General features: G+C 49.9%; 1 protein-coding gene and 1 non-coding gene across 2 annotated transcripts in view; one reads left to right on the plus strand and one right to left on the minus strand.

Moving 5' to 3' along the window:
- The window catches only part of Slc6a16 (solute carrier family 6 member 16), a 29,215-nt gene that overhangs the window by 720 nt on the left and 9,297 nt on the right, over positions 1-19,198 (minus strand). The window contains exons 2-12 of the mRNA XM_052163229.1: positions 14,369-14,469; positions 12,563-13,056; positions 12,025-12,182; positions 11,719-11,845; positions 11,403-11,578; positions 10,913-11,023; positions 10,527-10,768; positions 3,980-4,163; positions 3,563-3,764; positions 3,283-3,442; positions 17-179 (exon numbers count right to left, since the gene is read on the minus strand). Of these exons, the coding sequence (XP_052019189.1) occupies positions 17-179; positions 3,283-3,442; positions 3,563-3,764; positions 3,980-4,163; positions 10,527-10,768; positions 10,913-11,023; positions 11,403-11,578; positions 11,719-11,845; positions 12,025-12,182; positions 12,563-13,056; positions 14,369-14,373 (2,022 nt within the window). The 5' untranslated portion in view covers positions 14,374-14,469. The remainder of the gene's footprint in view (positions 1-16; positions 180-3,282; positions 3,443-3,562; positions 3,765-3,979; positions 4,164-10,526; positions 10,769-10,912; positions 11,024-11,402; positions 11,579-11,718; positions 11,846-12,024; positions 12,183-12,562; positions 13,057-14,368; positions 14,470-19,198) is intronic.
- Positions 17,160-17,264, plus strand: LOC127676623 (U6 spliceosomal RNA). Its single transcript, XR_007976077.1, has one exon. It is a non-coding gene; the product is annotated as a U6 spliceosomal RNA (small nuclear RNA).

The following is a 19,198-nucleotide window of genomic DNA, read 5'->3' on the forward strand; positions in this document are numbered from 1 at the left end:
GAGAAGGGGCACTTACAGTGCTTGAGTCCCAGGCCATGTAGACAAGGGGCTCCTTGACAAGGTATATGAAGATGGACATTAGCAGGCCCAGCAGCACTGCTGGAGACACATAGCGCCACAGCCAGCCACAGCCAGGGAGGATGGGGCGGTTCAGCAGCACCATCATTTCTGCAAGGAACCTGTTGAGGGACACAGAATGTGGCGGCCGGCCAGGCTTCCCCACCTCAGAGGGGAGGGCACCTCAGGCGGGGCAGCTTGGGCCTGCTTTATGTCAGCCCCTGCTCTTGCCCTGTCTCACCTGTCCTCCATCCCCCTGCTAACCAGCACCTTCCATGCCCCCCACATAAGCCAAGCACACAGAACCCAGACAGCACTCGGCTGTCAGGAACTCGGTCTTGGATTCTTTCAGCTATGTGGTCTGTGGTCTCACAGTTTTCACACACACCCACGGCCCTTTGACTGAGGATGCCAGGTTCCTAGGTCCTCTTCTCTGTCCAGACTTTGCCTTAGAATGCCGTCCTGGTACCCCTGCCTGTCTGACATTTCCATCCTCACCCTCACTGTCTCCACTTACCTCCACTGTGGACGGGCCACCCACTGGGCTGTCTGCACACACTCTTCTCCTATAGAGCCTGGGCTTTGAGAGCAGCTCAATATGATGGTGGGTTCCTCCCAGAACCAAAAGGGTTTCCCAACACCAAGGGGGAGACGGCTTCAGTACACACCAAAAAGCCCAGCACAGTGCTGAGCCCCTGCATCCCTACCCAGCCAGGCTAGCTGGTGAGCGGAGCGCAGGCTCAATGAGAGACCCTGCATGCACATCACACAAACACTTACACAGCCGTGCTTGAGTCTCAAACGTTTGCTGACAACCACTGCGATGGCTGAGCAGGGAAAGGCATTTGCTGCCAAGCCTGACAACCTGAGTTCAACCCCCGGGACCCACATGATAGGAGGAGACAACCAATTCCCACAAGCTGTCCTCAGACCTCCGCACACGCACTGTGCCCCCCCCCACGCCCATGCACATACTCAGCCACAGAGTAAACGCGAGGACCGTGGGGCGGGAGAGACGGCTCAATGAAGAGCACTTGCTGCTCTTGCTGAGGACCCAGAACCCACAGGGCAGCCTGCAACTCTCTGCAACTCCAGTTCTAGGAAATCTGATGCCCTCTTCTGGCCTCCACGGGCATCAGGCACACATGTGGTGCACAGACATGCATGTAGGCAAAGCATTTATATACATAAATAATGTTTAAAATGTTAGGTGAGGGGCTGGAGATGACTCAGCAGTTAAGAGCACGGGCTGCTCTTCCAGAGGACCTGAGTAATGGGATCCGACGCCCTCTTCTGGTGTGTCTGAAGACAGCTACATTGCACTTACATATATGAACTCTGAGGACTCAGGTCCTCAGCACCTTCTGCTGTGGACCCACACCACTGTGTGTCCTATTGTTGCTTCTTTTTGGAGACAAAGTCTGTGTTGGTCAGACTGGCCTAGACCTCACTGAGCTGCCCCCCACCGCCTTTGCCTCTGATGTGCGAGATGAAAGGCCTGCGCCATTATGCCCACTCTATTAATTTTTGAACTGCTGTGACAAAACACCTGACAGAAAGAAATTTCAGGGAGGTTTCCTAGAGGTCTTAGTTTCAAGGGGATTTGGTCATCATGATGGGGAAGAAATGGCTGCAGCGATGGCTCTGTCCATGGCGGCTCAAACATGGTGTGAACTAAGAGGCAGAGAAAGCCCGCTAGCATGGGGCCTGAGATCACCTCTCCAACCAGGTCCAGCCACCTAAAGTCTACACAGTCTTCATAATAGCCCTCCAAGTGAGACACGGAAGAGCCAAACCACAGGCTTGTGGCTGACAGACAGTTCAGGTCTGAGCCACAGGAGGAGAGCCTCAGGCCGGTGCGGAGCCTGCTGCGTACCACTCCAGCTCCCAGATCAGGCCATTCGCACACCGCGACTGTGTCACACTAGCCAAAGGCACTGCCAGCTCTCATTTTAAACCTTATACAGCCCCCCCCTCCAGTCTCCTCCTTGGTTCTGCTTGGCTTTCCTCCACAAAACCACCAGAGGTGCCTTCTTTAAAAAAATATTTTTTGGTGGCACATTCCTTTAATCCTAGCACTTGTGAGGCAGAGGAAGGTTGATTTCTATGTGAAGCCAGCCTGGTCTACATAGCAAATTCTAGGACAGCCAGGGATGTATAGTGAGACCCTGTCTCCAATTTTTTTTTTTTAAATTTGACAATGGTGTTCTTTACTACAAACCATCCAGTATTTTTTGGTACACGCTGCACACAAAGCTAGGTCACAGCATGGTTTCCAAGCCCCATATTCTACCCTCGAATCTCCTAATTCTATTCCAGCTTCCCTGGATTCCTTGTTCCTTAACAGCTCCCAGCAGGATATTTCCTCTGGGGTACTCAGGCACAGGAAGGCTTGCACAGATATGTCACGCATGCACATCTGCATGCACAGCACTTACACCTAAAGCACAGCCCCTCCCTTAAGGAGGCCTTCCTTACTACTGTGTCCAAACCACACACTCCTACACTGCACCAGCAGAGCCTCTGATCTCTTCACATCTTCATGTCTCTCTGAACTCAAGCTGTACCCCTGGCTAGCAGGTCCCTGGGACCCTCTTGCTCACAGCTCCCGTCTCCTCTGCTGTACACAGAACAGAAACACCCACACGGATAAGCTCACACACATGCATGTATGTGTCGGGGCCCTAAATGTCTGGCAAACGGAGGGCAGAGGAGAGATCCCAGGCCAGGCTGGTGGTAAGGCAGTAGGGAGCAGGGCCGTAGGTGGAGGTACCTGTGAGCATCCTTGGCCATCTGCAGAAGGAGTAGGTGTCCTGGTTGCTAGAACGAGGGCCTAGAACGGTGCCACCATGACCATCTCTGTGTGTTCTGAGGGGAGAACTCAGACCTGCATGCTTGCACAGCAAGGACCTTACCAGCTGAGCCTCCTCCTCTCCTCACGTATAATTCATGGTTCTCATGTCTGTCAGTGCTGCTGCCATCTAGCTACACCACTAGCTTGAAGGACCCTGAACACAGGCTGCCACCTCTGGTTTGTGCAGTGTCCCCGGTCACTAGGAGGTCATAAAGTGCACGAAACGCACCAAAGTATCATAAACAAACATTCCTCAGAGCCCTTGTAGTTACGGGCCCTCGTGTCACTCTAGTTTGAGATTAGAAACAACAGGAAAACCATCAACCCTCCCTCAAAGATCCATGCTCTGGGGGCCTGGCCTGGCCCTTCACCTCTTGGCCCCATAGGCCCAGGCTACCGCGAGGGTTTCGCATAGGATGATGACGATGACGGGCACTGCTATCCAGTATTCACTCAACAGTGAAAAGTAGTAGATGCCTGAAGGCTGGATGAAGATGAGGCCGAACAGGAACATCATCATGGAGACACACACTGGAGGAAGCATTAGATCTGTATCAGGATCCCAGAGGTCTGGCAGACGAAGGGGCTAAGGGGAGATGACAGGTCAAGGCTGGCGATAGCTGTGGGGAGCAGGGCCATAGGTGGAGGTACCTGTGAGCAGCCTTGGCTGCCTCCTGCAGAAGGGGAAGGTGTCCTGAAGTGTCAAAATGTTACCCAGCATGAACATGAGATTGGCACACAACCCCAGGCCCAGCAGCAACAGGAAGAAGAGGACAGTCCAGAAGCCAGACCCAGGCAATAGTGAGATGATCTCAGTGAAGATCAGGAACAGGAAGCGAGGGCTATCCTCAATCTGCATGCACAGAAGAGTAAAGTGCTCTCTCTGCTTTTCTAGAAACTCCCTGAAGCCCCGAGTCCAAGAGGAGAGCAGAGCTGACAGGCCCCCGCCCCTGCAGTCCACAGAGGGTGCTCTGTGAGTGACATTCCTTTCTGGAGTTAAGGAAAGCTGGCTTCTGTGGTATGGAGCATGCTTCCCAGCATCTCGTCTGCCCGGCAGTCTTCACTGACCTTCAGAAACTGCTTCTGGGCGTTGCACTCGGGCACCATGCTGAGGATGCTGCTCCTCAGGCCTGGAGGGAGGCTGCTGAGCCAGGAGTTGTAGATGGTGGTCGGGTTGTCCTTCAGGGTGGGGGGCTTCGCCTCAGGAGGCAGGATCCCCTGGGCTATCAGCATCATAAGTTTCTCTGTGTTCCTGAGGAGGAGGTGAGTCAGAATGGTCAGGCTTTGGCCTGGCCTTCCCTTGTTCATCGCATCCATGGGAGCCATCTTGAGCCCGGCAGGCATGGCTGGCCTGGGCAAAGGGAAGCCTGCAGTGAACCCCAAGCATGCCCGTCCTCAGTCCCATCAGGAAAGTATGCCCCTGCGGACCCGGGGGGGGGGGTGCGGGGGGATTCGCTTCGGGCTTCCTGGACACTCTGGGTCTTGGTCCTCATGACCTTTTCTGAGAGTGGGAGGGGAAAAGTCAACCTTCTTTTAAGCTCCGCCCTGCAGAGAGCTGGAACAGCTTCCCAGGACTGAAATGTGTGCCGCTCCCAAGTGTGTCATGGAAAGAACTGCTCTCTCAGTCCTGGCCAGAGCCTTACAGAGCTTAGCAAGCGTTGTGAGTGCAAGCCTAGACTGTCCGCATCCTACAGTGCAGGATAGGATGTTCTGGGGCAAGCCACTCACATTCGGATAAATATTCTCATAGTGAATAAGTTAAACTGAATGATTTTTTAATCTTCTTATGAAAATAAAACTGTGGGCTGGAGAGGTGGCTCAGTGGTTAAGAGCACTGACAGCTCTTCCAGAGGTCCTGAGTTCAAATCCCAGCAACCACATGGTGGCTTGCAACCATGGGATTTGATGCCCTCTTCTGGTGTGTCTGAAGACAGCTACAGTATACTCATATGCATAAATAAATAATTCTTTAAAAATTTTTTTTTTAAAAAGAATAAACCTATTAAGCAGGGTCTGGAGAAAGTGTCTGCAGCTGACACCAGCGTGTGCTGCACCGCCAGGGAACACACACCTGCTTCCCAGCACCCACGGGAGGAGGCTCACCACTGCCTGTGGCTCTAGCTCCTCGGCATCAGAAGCCATTCTCTGGCGTCTCCATCTACTTACATACTGAATAAATGTGAAGGCATTAGCTAATTAATGTCTTAAATTATATACTTAAAAAGTATATAAATAAATGGTGGTATAGAAGCTAAATCAACCCCTTTTTGTTTTTTGATTTTGGGTTTTTGTTTTGTTTTTTAAGATAGGGTGTCTCTTCCTGGCTGTCCTAGAACTCACTATGAAAACCAGACTGGCCTCAAACTCACAGAGACCTGTCTCTACCCCTCTGCCCCTCTGGGAACTCTGCTCCTGCCCCTGGCCCAGGCCCCGCCTCTGCTGGGATTAAAAGGGTGCTGCCATCCCTAGCAGAAATTGCCATCTTAAGCTCAGCAGCTGACTTGAGAAGACCGTGCCGCCAGCAGCACGCTGAGGCGGACGCTTGCAGCCAGTCCTGAGCAGCAGGGAATGAGCACACGGGTGGTTAACAAATGAACAAAACAAGAGGAAAGTGGAAGTTTCTAACAGGCTGTATCCACAAGGTAGCTTCACCTATGACTTGAAACCTGAGTTTTGACTCTGATTATCCCCAAGACCAAAACTTTAGTTCCAAGAAGCCTCTTTCCAAAGCTCCCATCCAGAGTAACTCACCTCAATCCTAGGCTGTTAAAGATTTCATAACTAAGCCAAGTCGTCTAGTGCTGTAGGCCTGTAATCTCAGATCTTGAAAAGTCCGAGTCAGGAAGATTGCAATTTCAAGGCCAGGGAAACTTAGTGAAACAAATATCCTTAAGGCTCAGGAAACAGTAGTGTGGAAAGATTCCGAGAGCCTAGCAGGCCAGGATGACTTCTGTGTGACAGGGTCTGCTTGACAGGGTAGGGGTGCTGCTCCCATGAACTGTCAACAATATGGCTGCCTGCACAAGACTCGCAAAGTCTGCACCAGTAGATATGTCAACATGGAGGAAAGTTCACAAGGCACACTCCTAGATGAAGAGCTACAGGCAGCCAATGGCTATAGCACCAGTGTCTGTTGTTTGTTTTCAGGGATGCAGAGAGAGAGGCAGGAGAGGGGATATAATTATGCAAACACAGTGTACTCACAGAGGGTATTTTCAACTTCACATAACTGAAGAAGCCGGGGAGGGGTGTGTGTGCACATCTTTAATCCCGGCACTCTGCAGGCAGAAGTTGGTGGATCTCGGAGTTCAAGGCCAGTCTGGGACTACAGAGCAAGTTCCAGGGTAGCCAAGGAGGGGGAGGGGAGAGGGGAAGGGGGGGGCAAAGGGAGATGGAAGGAGGGAGGGACAGTGACAGGGAGAGAGAGATTGTGGTGGATGGACTCTCAGCACTTAGTGGGCAGAGGCAGGTGGATCTCTATGAGTTTGAGCCCAGCCTGGTCTACATAGTGAGTTTCTGTCTACATAGTAAATTCCAGGACAGTCAGGGCTACATGGTGAGACCCTGTCTTAGAACAACCAACCAACCAACAAATCAATCAATATTTCAAAAGTGGACTAGAGAGATGGCTCAGTAGTTAAGAGCACTGGCTGCTCTCCCAGAAGACCCGCCTTCAGGTCCCAGGACCCACATGGCCGCTCTCAACTACTTGTTCTCCAGCTCCAGGGACTGTGACACACTCTCTGGCCCCTGTGGGCACCAGGCATGCACAGTTCTGCATGGAGGTAAAACACTCATGCACATAAAATAAAATAAAAGCATCTTTAAAACTAAAAATAAATATAACCGTAAAGTGGAAAAGGCCGCTGGAGTGCATCTCAGTGCAGAGTACTTGCATCCCACACACAAGGCCCCGGGTTCAGCTCCAACCACTGCAGTCAGTGTGGGTGGCCAGAGGCAGAGGCAAGAGATTTGTTTCTAAGTTCGAGGCAAGCCAGGACTACATAGTAAGTCCCAGGGTGAGCAGGCCACTTGACTTAAAAAAGAGAATTCTATTTTTATTATCTTTAAATCACATTGTCAGGGACATGTGTATAGTAGTGCAGATGCCCAGAGACACCAGAGCGCTCACTCACATCTCCAGGAGCTGGGGTGACAGGCACCTGTGAGCAGCCACGCGAGTGTTGGGAGCCCAGCTTGGGTCTTCTGCACAGCAGCAGACATGCCTTAGCTGCTGAGTCATCTCTCTATTCCCCCCCCCCCCCCACTGCCCTCCTCCATGGGAGAGAATATTAAAAACAAGAGCAAAAGTCAATGAAACAAACAATTAACAAAATTAGCAAACAAAGGAGAATAACAGTCAAAAGGTGATGGAAGATGAAGTTCACAGGGGCTGGAGACCGGCCCAGGGGATCTGCTGCCCTCTTCTGGCCTCCAGAGGTATCAGAAACCGAAGTGGCACACAGACATCCATGCAGGCAAAACCATACACACTAAAAACCAACTGCGGCTACAGTGGCCCAGTAACAAGGGCAGAAAGCCCATTGTAAATGTTACAATGAGAAAATGCAGAGTGGCTGGAGAGATGGCCTACGGGTGGGAGCATCTGCTCGGTAAGCAGGAGGACCTCAAGTCCCATCTCCCAGCACCCAGGAATACTGCTCATCCACACAGGCCTGTAATCCCAGCACCAGGGGGGCAGAGAGCTAGCTCCCTAGAACTTGCTAGACAGCCAGTCTAAATGGAGACTTCTGGTTGAGGGAGAAGCCTGTCTCAAGGCAGTAAGGCAGAGTGCTGTGGAGCAAGTCGGCATCCTCTTCTGGCTTCCAACCCCATGCGCACTCTCAGGAAGAAAGAAGCAACCAAACTATATAGAGCATTTCCTGGGGGACAGTTCTTCATGTGGGTTACCTCACAGAGCTCTACACTGAACACTTGGTTTTACGTGACTTTTTATACACATGTAATATCTTGTAAAAAGGGGGACTTTAAAAGTACACACACACACACAAGGACCTATAGTGGTGGCACACACCTCTGATCCCAGCACTTGAGAAGCAGAGGCAGGCAGATCTCTGAGTTCAAGGCCAGCCTTGAACAAAACGATTTCCAGGACACCCAGGACCACATAGAGAGACCCTGTCTGCATTACCAGCAGGCTCGGGGGATAAAGGACTTGCCACACAAGCCTTGCGCTCCCTGGCGCCCTGAAGGTAGAGGGGAGAACTGATACCACCAAGTCGTCCTCCATGCTCCATCCTCAGCCACGACACCCGCTCCCACACCAAGCACATACTACAGAGATAATCACACAGCTAAACCAACAACACAAATATCCCACTATATGCTTCTCAGACATGCACGATTAAGAGGTCCAGCCACAGCTAGTAAAGTGCTGTGTAAAACAGAGATGGAAGCCTTACACTTCCTTCTGAGAGGGTAATTCTGATGAAACCACTAGAGCGATCGAACACTGAGCAGACCCTGCCCAACAGCACCTTCTAAGGCTGAGTCTGCCCTGCACGGCTATAGGCTCTGAATGCTTGGACTCCAAACTCCAGGCTATGGCTGATATGTCTGTGTGACTAGATCCCCGGTGACTGCAATCTGCACTATACAAGCACAGGCCATTCCTGACAGAGCTGGGTATGATGACACCTGTACGTCTAGCAGATGGCAGACTTATATGGGAAGACAGATGTGAGCCAAGCCAGATGGGGCTACAAAGAGAAGAGTGCCCTGAATCAAATCAAAACTTCTATTCCCTAAGCAGCTCAAAGTTAAATTTAGTCACAGCAGGGACGTGTTCAGGGCTGTACTGTCCTGGGTAATTTCAGTCTACAGGAAAACCTGTAGGAACACCTGAGTGCAATAGCGCACCACACAGAAAGTGGGGCAGCTGTAGACTGCAGTATCTGACAGGGCTCGGGAACCAGTCTCTGGTTTATGAGGGACAGCAGCAGCCGCCATGCAGACCTGGGTGCCTAGATGTGCTCAGGTTATCACGTGGCTAATTTCTATAAGCCTCAACTGAAATGATCCCTCCTGAACTGAGGGAGAATCATAGGACTCAGGGACAAAAGCTCATAAAGTCACAGGACACACAAGGCCCCTTCCCCAAGGTTATACATACACACACGTGCTGTGGGGAGAGGAGGCTTCCTACGACTGCCAGGGAGTGGCTCCTGGAGGCAGCTCCTGTACCGTGTCACCCATGTATGGTCACAGTGCTGCCTCTAAGTCAGCTATTTCCTCAGGTAATCAATCTTTCACCCTGCTCCTGTGAGTAACCCTGCTAAGTCACTGGTTCACCAGCTGGCCTGAAGTGACACCTTTTTTAGCCTGTTGTCACTTCCCTGTCACCCAGGGAACCAGCTTTTAGGGGAAAATGACAGTCATTTGTGGAGACTGCGATCACTATGGAGAAATCCAACTCAGGCTTGCCCCTCTGACTCTCTAAGCTCACATTGTCAGCAGAAGCTCGTGAAGAGCTGACTTAAGGCCCAGTTCTTCATTCCTTCTCCTTCTGAGGCAGAAAAAGCAGTAAAATCGAGAAACATGCTGAGGACCCAGCCCACGCTCCTGTGGTGGGCTGAGGGCACTTTATAAGCAGCAACAAGCTGTCACTACTGTAGAAAAGCAGGAGCAAAGTCTGGTGCTCTCTCACACAGTAGGGTGTTTATAGCTAATCATAGTATACTACATATTTAAAAATAACCAGGAGGCCGGAGATATGCATCAGCCATTAAGAGCTGTTGCTGTTCTTCTAGAGGACCCAGATTTAGCTCCCAGAACACACATAGTAGTGTCCAAACCATTGGTGACTCCTTTCAGGGGATCTGACATCTTCTCTTGACCTCCACAAGCACCAGGCATGCGCCTGGTGTACATACACCAATGCAGGCAAAACACTCACATGCATATAAATAAATACATTTTTAAAAAGCAAAAGTAACTACAAGGACTGGGAATGATAGCAGGCAGCCATAAACCAAGCTTTGAGGGGTCAGGGAGATGAGAGTCAGAGGTTGAAGATCAGTCTGGGCTCCACCCATTCCAGGCCTACAGAGTTAGACCCTGTCTCAAAAGGCAGAACAACTTGAGGGAACTTTGATCTCACCACAAAGTAATAATAATGTCTGGGGTGAAAGTGTGACCAGTGATTTTACCACATGTAATGTACACACATACCACTATAGACCCCACGAGCACCTGGGATTGGAATGTCTCAGTAAGACCAAAATAAGATGCAGAGCTGGCGGACGGGCCCAGCTAGGAGAGACTCCTCAGGTCTCTAACCCTTTAGAGTTTCGGTTTGCCGGGGGCAGAGACTGCTGTGTTTGGGACACACAGGATGGACTGCCACGCTGGCTCTGGGTGCTGTGGCCTCAGATTCTGTTGTCTGTGTTGGGGTGACCGCTGCATGCCTGACAGTCCTAGCGTCTGTCAGCACATCGGCTCTGAGGTGCAGGTTGACAGCCTCTGGGGCTTTCTCATGTCAGACAGGGGCTCTGTTCTCAGCTAAGAGGAAGCAGACCTGTAGCCTCCCTGAGGGTAAGGTGTGTGAATGGGTCATGAAGCTGCCAGGGCTAGACCTGCTAGGGACTGGCCTTACTTCTTACAGCAGTGACGTGTGGTTGTAGTGGCCCAGAAGCCCAGGATGGAGAAGAGGAAGGGCGTGGTAATCAACAAGGTGATTATCTTGAACAGAGCCATGAAGAAGGCATCAGATAGACAGTTGTTGAAGTCAGGCATGTGTGAGGAGAAGGAGACAATGGGGCCAAAGCCCAGGCCGATATCAAACAAGACCTGGATCCCTGCTTGGATCCACATAGTTAAGTCGTAGATGCTTGCCACCTAAAAAGGAGAAGACAGGTTCAACAGGGACATCACAATTTAGGAAAGGACAACTATACGAGAGGAGAGAAAGGAGGAGGTACAGGGGACAACAGCAGGCAGCTGTGCTGCTCCCAGAGCTCAGAGACCAAGGAAGAACCTCACCTTGAGGATCAGCAGGTGTCTAAGTCCGTACCCTGAGCCGTCCATTGACAGAGTCCGGATGAGGAAGCAGATCATGATGAAATAGGGGACCAGCATCAAGACACACAGGACCTGTGCAGAGAGGGCAGGGCATCACCTGTTCCTCAAGGGACTCAGCCTTGGAGAGCTAAGGGGTTGGACGAGGACTCGGAATTTTATCAGCCAGGCAGGAAGCTTTCAGGGATAACTGACCAGGAGGGAGAAACGAGGTCAACAAGAATGCCAAGGCCTGGGGCTGGTGAGATGGCTCAGCGGTCAAGAGCACTGACTGCTCTTCTGAAGGTCAGGAGTTCAAATCCCAGCAACCACATGGTGGCTCACAACCATCCTTAATGAGATCTGATGCCCTCCTCTGGGGTGCCTGAAGACAGATACAGTGTACTTACATATGATAATAAATAAATCTTTAAAAAAAAAAAAAAAAGAATGCCAAGGGTCGAGTGCAGCTCACCTTCGCGATGGACTTGATCCCATTGACCATGAGAGCGCAGAGGAGACAGCAGGCCAGAAAGAGGAACATGCCCAGGCTGAAGGACGGCTGCCCGCTATCCTCAATTCTGTCTGAGGCTTTCAAGGCCTGCCGGTACCAAAAGTACGCGTAGGACGTTGCCCGTTCACATTCAGGATCTGGGGGGACATGGCTTTGGACAGGCCTGCTAGATGCGAGCCCCCATTTCCCTGCCTCCCTCCTGTCTTTCTCTTCATGCCTCTCCTTGCTCTTTCGTCCTCTTCCCGAGTCCCTTCCCTCTCCACTTCTCACTCCTCACCAAAGTTACTGGAATTCCTCTGTAATGGGCACTGGTCCCATGGGACCACGAAGTAGAATATGTGGCTCATGTAGAAGAGGATCCAGGAATTGAACACGTTCAGGTAGGTGTTAGTGATGAAGCATACCTGCAGGCCGAGGGAGAGGCGTCTGGGGAGGAAGACCAGGGACAGGGAAAGAGAAGGGACTGACAAAGGATGGAGGGGCTGGAGGAGCAGGGTCCAGGACAGGACAGTCATGGGGTCTTCTCCACAGAGGAGGGGGAAGGGCAGCTGTGGGGCAGCTTGTGAAGTCGGGGTTTACTCACCATAACCATGCTGTATCCCACTCCACCAAACCAGGGGCTCAGGCTCTTCCACAGGTCCATGCTGCCCTGCTGTGCCCTCTGACCAACTGCCATCTCCAAGAAGAGGAGAGGAATCCCAACGCCCAACAGCATTAAGATGTACGCTATAAAGAAGCTGCCTGCAGAGAGAAGACAGAAGGGTTCTGAGTGCCTTGGGCTCAAAATGCCTGTACTTAATGCACCTAGGAAGCCTGCTCACCAACAGCAGCCTCCCTCGGGCCACAGGCTGGAGGGCTGCCTAGCCCACATCCATCACAGGCCAACCTCCTTACTTCTTGGAGTCTCAGATGCCTGGTCATCGCTCTTAACCACTAGCATCCTGCCTGGCCAACCCACTGGGTTGTGCTCAAACCCTGCACCTCACTTCCCCTGACCATGGTGCTCAGACGCCTGGTTTCTGTCCCACTCTAGCATCTCAGAGATGTCAGCACTGGAAGCCGGGACCGGCTTCACTCCTGTTGTCCCTTTTGGGTCCATGCGTCCTGATTCCCAGACTTACAGTTTCCTCTGTGAATCCAGTATGAGATGAAGCGCAAGAGTCCGGATGGCTTCAACAAGTAGCCCATGAGAGCCAGGATGTACTCAACCTTGCTGGACCAGATGAGCCGGGGAGGAAAGCCTTCACTGCCTTTCTCACTTATCTTGGTCACCAACTGTGAGGATTCCTGTTTCAGGGTTGTCACCGTTGATAATTCTGTGAGACTGGGCTTGGGTTGTAAGGCAACTCTTGCCTGTGCCTCCCAGGCCTGAGCCTTTGCCATCCGGGTCTCTGAAACTTGAGCCTGTGCAATCCAGGCTGATGGAGACCAGGTCGCTAGAATACCTTCCCATCCCCCAAGGTTTGAATCCATATCAGAAAGCCTTGTATCCATGGATACATTTTTTTCCATACAGGAGTCTGAAGCCTTTGTCAAGGTTGATTCTTGAGGCATATCCGATGGAGAAGCTCTTGATTTGGCATGGGAAGGTGCATCTTCACCTTCCTCAGTGGACCTTAAAATCAAAAGTCTTGAATTTAGGTGAAATCTAATAAGGAAATTATTCTCAGGCTTACTTAAGGATTCTCTAACTTTCAAACTATTTTAAAGGAGACTACCACTTCTACACACTCCACTCCACCTACTGACATTCAAAACACATACACCACAAACATCACATACATACTATGCATATAAGTATCATACTTATACCACATGCATACCACATAAAGATATCATGTACCACACTCACACATGGACCATATTCACATATACTGCACACAGGCACCACATGTATCACACACACACACACACACCCCACATACACTAACCCAGGTATGACATGCATCACCATCTTTACATGCCCCACAAATACATACTAACATATATACCCATGTACCACATGCCACACTTATTCCATACTGACAAATATCATGCACACAAGCACCACATACACGTCTACCACACATACACATTCAGCGCTCACATACACCACACACAGGAATGACTTAGCACACTCACACATGTACACACATCACATGTTCACATTTGCATCATAGCTATCCACCACACACCCACCATACACAGACCTCATTCCACCCTCACACTTCTTACACAATGTTTTTACTTCTTCAGGATGTTTCAGCACAAGAGACAGGGGTCTGGCTTGCTAAGGTTACTAGGCAGGACGATGGGAACCACACTAAGAATCTCTGGAAACCCTCCAGATAGACACCCTCCAGAGCTCACGGGCGTCCACTACCAGTCTCAGCTGTTAAGCTGATAAGGCAGGAGGACTACCATAACTTGGGGTATAGAGAAAGGCAGGATAAGGAGCAGAGAAGGAGGAGGAGAAGGAGGAGAGAGAGAGAGGGAGAGAAGGACAGTGTGTTTGAGAGAAAGAGGTGTGTGTGTGTGTGTGTGTGAGAGAGAGAGAGAGAGAGAGAGAGAGAGATGGGGGAGGGGAGAGAGAATATCAATATCAGTCTGACTCTTTTTGCGGTGGGCTTTTGTTCGCTGTTCTGAGAAGAGACTTACTATACAGCCTAGGCTGGCCTGGAGCTCAGGATGATCCCGCCTCTGCCACTCAAAGAAAGGCTTAGAAAACCCTGCTTTACCTCACAAGCTTCCATTTGTCAACATTCCACCTCAGCTCCGAAAGGTCTCAGAGGAGTGTGACTTGCTCCTGTTTCAGACAGCAGCTGCCTCCCACCCTCTCCACCCACCCACCTCGCTCTTCTTCCTGGCCTTCTGCATTCCCGATTCTGTCATCTCTGCCTCCTGCTCTACCCCCCACCCAACTTCCCAGCCGGAGGACGGTCCAGCACCTCATGTTTGGGGCCACTTTTGGCCTTGACGGCTGTGGTCCCGACACTTTGACCTTTGTTGGCTCTTCAAATGTTCCACAGGAGAGAAGGCAAGGAGTGTACTGAAAAGGAAAAAAAAGAAAGGTCTGTGAAGGAGATGACGAGGGGAGAGTGACTGACTGGACCAGGAGCTACTGAGCTGGAGATGCTCAGCTGGCAAAGGGCTTGCCGCACAAGCCCAGGATGTGAGTCTGGTTTCTGCACACGAAGCTGGCCATGCACAGAACCCCAGCACCAGGGAGAGGGAGACATGCCAGCCCGGTCTAAACAGTCATGAGACAGGGCAGACAACTGAGGACACACATGTGAGGTAATCCTCTGGCCTACGCACGCACTCATGCACGCATGCAAACACAGACACATGTAAAACCATTTTACGGTTGCTAACACAAGATGGCCAAAACTGTGACAGAGAAAGAAAAACTAGACAGCAGAACTACAAGATAACCCAAGCCAAGCCGGAACACTGCATCTGCTGCATTAAGCCCCGTGAGGCTGTACTCTCCTGACACGACACACAAAGAACACAACACCAAAAATGAAGAACCAGAGGGTAGCCATAAGGGAAATCAGATAAAGTTAGGGATGTTTTATAAAACAACTAGTTTATACAACTACTTCAAATGAGGAAGCAGGGCCAATGGGATGACTCAATAGGCAAAGTGCAGGTGTGTGCTGCCAGTTCTGACAGCCTGGGCTCAATCCCTGGGACTCACATGTGGAAGGAGAGAACAGACTCCTGAGAATTGTCCCCTGACCTCCATATTTTGCTGTGGCATGCGATATATATAATGTGATTAAAAATGCCATAGTAATGAAGGCAAGAAAAGAAGGAAGTATTAGATACCCAAATTCCAACTTTAAGTGTGAAATTATGTCAAGTTTTATTTTACTTTTTCAAGACACTGTTTATCTGTCACAGCTCTCTGTAGGATAGACTCCTTCTGTAGTGGTTTATCTGTAGGATAAACCCAGGTTGACCTCAAACTCAGAGATCCACCTGACCTGCCTCTGCTTCCCAAGTGCTGGGATTAAAGGTGTGTGCCAGCACTTCCCAGCTTGAAACAAATTTTTTTGGCAAGAAAAATTCAGAACAGCTAGGGCTACACAGTGAAACTGTCTTGAACAAACAAATAAACAAACAAAAACCAAAATGTCAATATAAATGAATCTCCTAACTCGGAGCAACACGACACAGCCATGGGAGCTGAGGAGATAGCCTGGTTCAAGCATGATAAGGAACTGAGCTCAGATCCCAGAACTCCTATAAAAACAAAAACCAGCAGACAAGCAGAGCTAGGTAGAATGGTAGACGACATCATCCTAGAACAGAAGGAGCCAGGGAGACCTGGAGGGAAGCAGTGAGGAGATGCTGGCTGCACAGCTGTCTAGCTGCATCCACGAGTTCCAAGTTCAGTTGAGCAACCCTGTCTCAAAGAATAAAGTGGAGTGTGATAGAAAACACCTGATAGCAACCTCTGGCCTCCATATATATAAACATGAGCACACAAACACACACACTACACACACTCATGAGGTAAACATTCCAGCTAGACTAATTTTATATATATAACTTTAAAGAGAAGCGAAGTTAGACTGTGTCATGTTGTGAAGTGGTGTCCACACACATGAAGTGGTGTCCACACACATGAACTGGTGTCCACACACATGAAGTGGTGTCCACACACATGAAGTGGTGTCCACATACATGAAGTGGTGTCCACACACATGAAGTGTGTCCACACACATAAGGAAGGACAGAGAAGAGCCTCGAAGGGACGGGGTCCTCACAGTCAGCTGTGGTTAGCTCAGGAGAGGGAGAAGCTCTGACTGCAGCCTAAGGGAGTGCTTGAGAAGCACGACAACTTTCTCTCTTGGTTTTTAATGATCAGGGTTCCCATTGTAGCTCAGGCTTGCCCAGAGCTCACTGTGTGGCAAGGTGCCCTAAAATTTGTAGCAATCCTACCGCCTCAGTCACCTGATTACAGGATTGAGCCACCACACCTGACTACTAATGTTCTATTTCTTCATTGGGTTAGAGTTGCACTGTGCTACTGCTGTTTGAATGTGGATTTGAAAGCCCAGAGCTTTAAGTTCAGACTCCATTTTAGAGAACACGACCTAAGTTTGAACTCAGTTAAACTAACAGGCTGGTGATACCTAACATTAGTTTCCAAGTTGCCTCCCAACAAAACCTGGGCCTAGCTCCAGTCTCTAGGCTAATCCCCAACAAGACCAGAGTCTTCAGGTTACACCCTCAACAAGACCAGCATCTCCAGGTCATTCCCCCAACAAACCTGCACCCCAGGTTACAAGGCCACCCCTGCCTAACAACCACCAATACAGATGAGAGTGGAAGTTAAGTTTATGATGTGACTCCCAGCACCAGCCAATTATGTTAAAAGACCACAGTAGCTTCCCAATTAGATGTTTGCACACTTATCCTCCCCCCTGCCCCACCCACCTCCCCCACCCACCCACTTGCTGCTTACTATAAAGCCTTGCTTCACAGATGATAGATATTTGAGGCTCCCCTTCCACCAAAACTGTCTGCCCCATGCTGCCTACCCCAACCCCAGCGAGAATAAAGACCCTGCTATGATTCACACCAGATTGGCCTTAACCCATTCCCTGGAACTACAGATTGTCTCTGAAGGACTCGTTTGTTGGGAGTGTGGACCCCAATGAGGAGAATCTAAGAGGTGGAAGAACCTTCAGGAGGTGGCAGCTGGTAAAAAGTAACTGGTCCAGGGGGCTGGAGAGAGGCACACATACTGAAATTGGAACAATACAGAGAAGATTAGCATGGCCCCTGCTCCAGGATCACACACAAATTCGTGAAGCAGTCCATAAAGAAAAAAAGAGCACTGACTGCTCTTCCAGAGGTCCTGAGGTCCCAGCAAGCACAGGGTGGCTCACACCATCTGTAGTGGTTTCCGATGCCCTCTTCTGGTGGTCTGAAGACAGCAACAGTGTACATAAAATAAATAAATAAATAAATAAATAATTTTTTTTCCATTTTTAAGTCATTTAGGTCAAGGGCTGGAGGAATAGATCAGAGCAATAAATCTTGCCCAGCAAGTCCAAGGCCCAGGTTTGGCTCTCAGAAATGCAATGACATATATTACTCTGAAAATTACCTTCAGAAAAACTGAATCCTGGTGTCACATGGACCAGGCTGATCTCTAGCTAGTTCTGTAGCCAAGGATAACTTTGAGCTGATCCTCCAGGCTGCACTTCCTGTGTGCTGCTCTTACACACCTGCACAAGCACTGTCATGCATGTAAGCTTGACTTTTGAGTCTTTCTGCATTGGTTTTCTGTGTGACCTCTTCCTCCTCCTGCTCCCATCCTGATGCCATCCTGATTGCTGGGACACTCCCCAAGCCTCCCCAGAGCAGTGCAGATGATGACATCATGCTGTTAGAGCCTCAATACTACGGGTTAAGTCCACCTCTCTTCTTTTCTTAGTCCAGGGCTTCGGACATTTTGTAATAGAATATGGGTTAATGTACACCCATGGGTGGTTTATAATTATTCATTTAAAGGTGCTCTGTTCTTATGGGCACATATTCTATTTTTACAATCTAAAATATTAAAAACAAAATACCTTTTAAATGAGATAAAATAGTTGGTACAAATATTCATCAGAAAATGGTGTCAAAAAACTGCAAGGGAACCATGCATAGTGGGCTAGGCCTGTAATCCCAACAAACAGGGATCTGAAGGAGCAGGGTCGATGTGAGGTCCAGCCCAGTGTGAGCTCCAAAGTGAGACCTTTCTCAGAGGTACACATGGGATCAGAATGGGGCCGGGAGATTGTCTGTGTGCTGCTCTTGCACCCAGCGCCCACACTGGCTGGCTCGTCATGACCGGAACTCCAGTTCCAGAGGATCATACACCCTTTCCTGGCCTCCAGAAAATGCACATAAAAATATACTTCAAAATAACAAGTAAACAAAAAAGACTAAAACAATAAAAAGCAGTTGAGTCTGATATTATCAACACAAAAGTAAATGTCATACATTCTTTTTAAAAATATCTACCATAGGCCTAGTATTGTGGCTTTTAATCCCAGCTCTCGGAATGCAGAGGCAGGCGGGTCTCTGAGTTCCAGACTTGGAGTGAGAGTTTTGCTTTCTGTAAAAACTCAGTTATGTCATGTAACTATGTTCTTGTTTTAATCCCAGGTGTGGACATGGGATTAAAACATGCCTCAGTTTGTCCACAGTCGCTAACTATGATTGTCTCATGCTCTAGGAGGGGTATGATTTTTGCCAGATGCAAAAATTTTACATTTAGAATTTCTGGGGATTCTGAAGAAGGGATAAATGCCAAGGAGGGAGGGGTGGGGGACTCTAAAGGAGGAGGAGAAGGAGGAGGAGGAGGAGGGGGGGGGGAGGAGGAGGGGGAGGGGGAGGGGGAGGGGAGGAGGAGGCTATTTCCTATACTGTGGCTGGAGGTAGAGGTATAAGAATCCAATAAAACAGCTAAAAACTATGACAACAAAGGCCAGCCTGGTCCCCAGAGCAGCTCCAGGACAGCCAGGACTCCTACACAGAGAAACTTGGTCTGGAAAAACAAACAAACAAACAAACAATCAGAACTCCAGGTAAGCTAGAACCTTCCCCCACTTCCTCAGTGTCCCCTCACCCTACCCCCAATTCTTCCTCCCTCTTCATCACTGTGTTCCAGTCCCCGACCAGGTGGTGACCCCTGCTCAACCAAAGGCCACACCAGCAGAGGACCAGACAAAACAATAAGGAACCAAAAACCCATGCAACAAAATAAA

The sequence above is a fragment of the Apodemus sylvaticus genome, chromosome 1, assembly GCF_947179515.1.
Source record: "Apodemus sylvaticus chromosome 1, mApoSyl1.1, whole genome shotgun sequence".
NCBI classification, from domain to species: Eukaryota; Metazoa; Chordata; class Mammalia; order Rodentia; family Muridae; genus Apodemus; species Apodemus sylvaticus.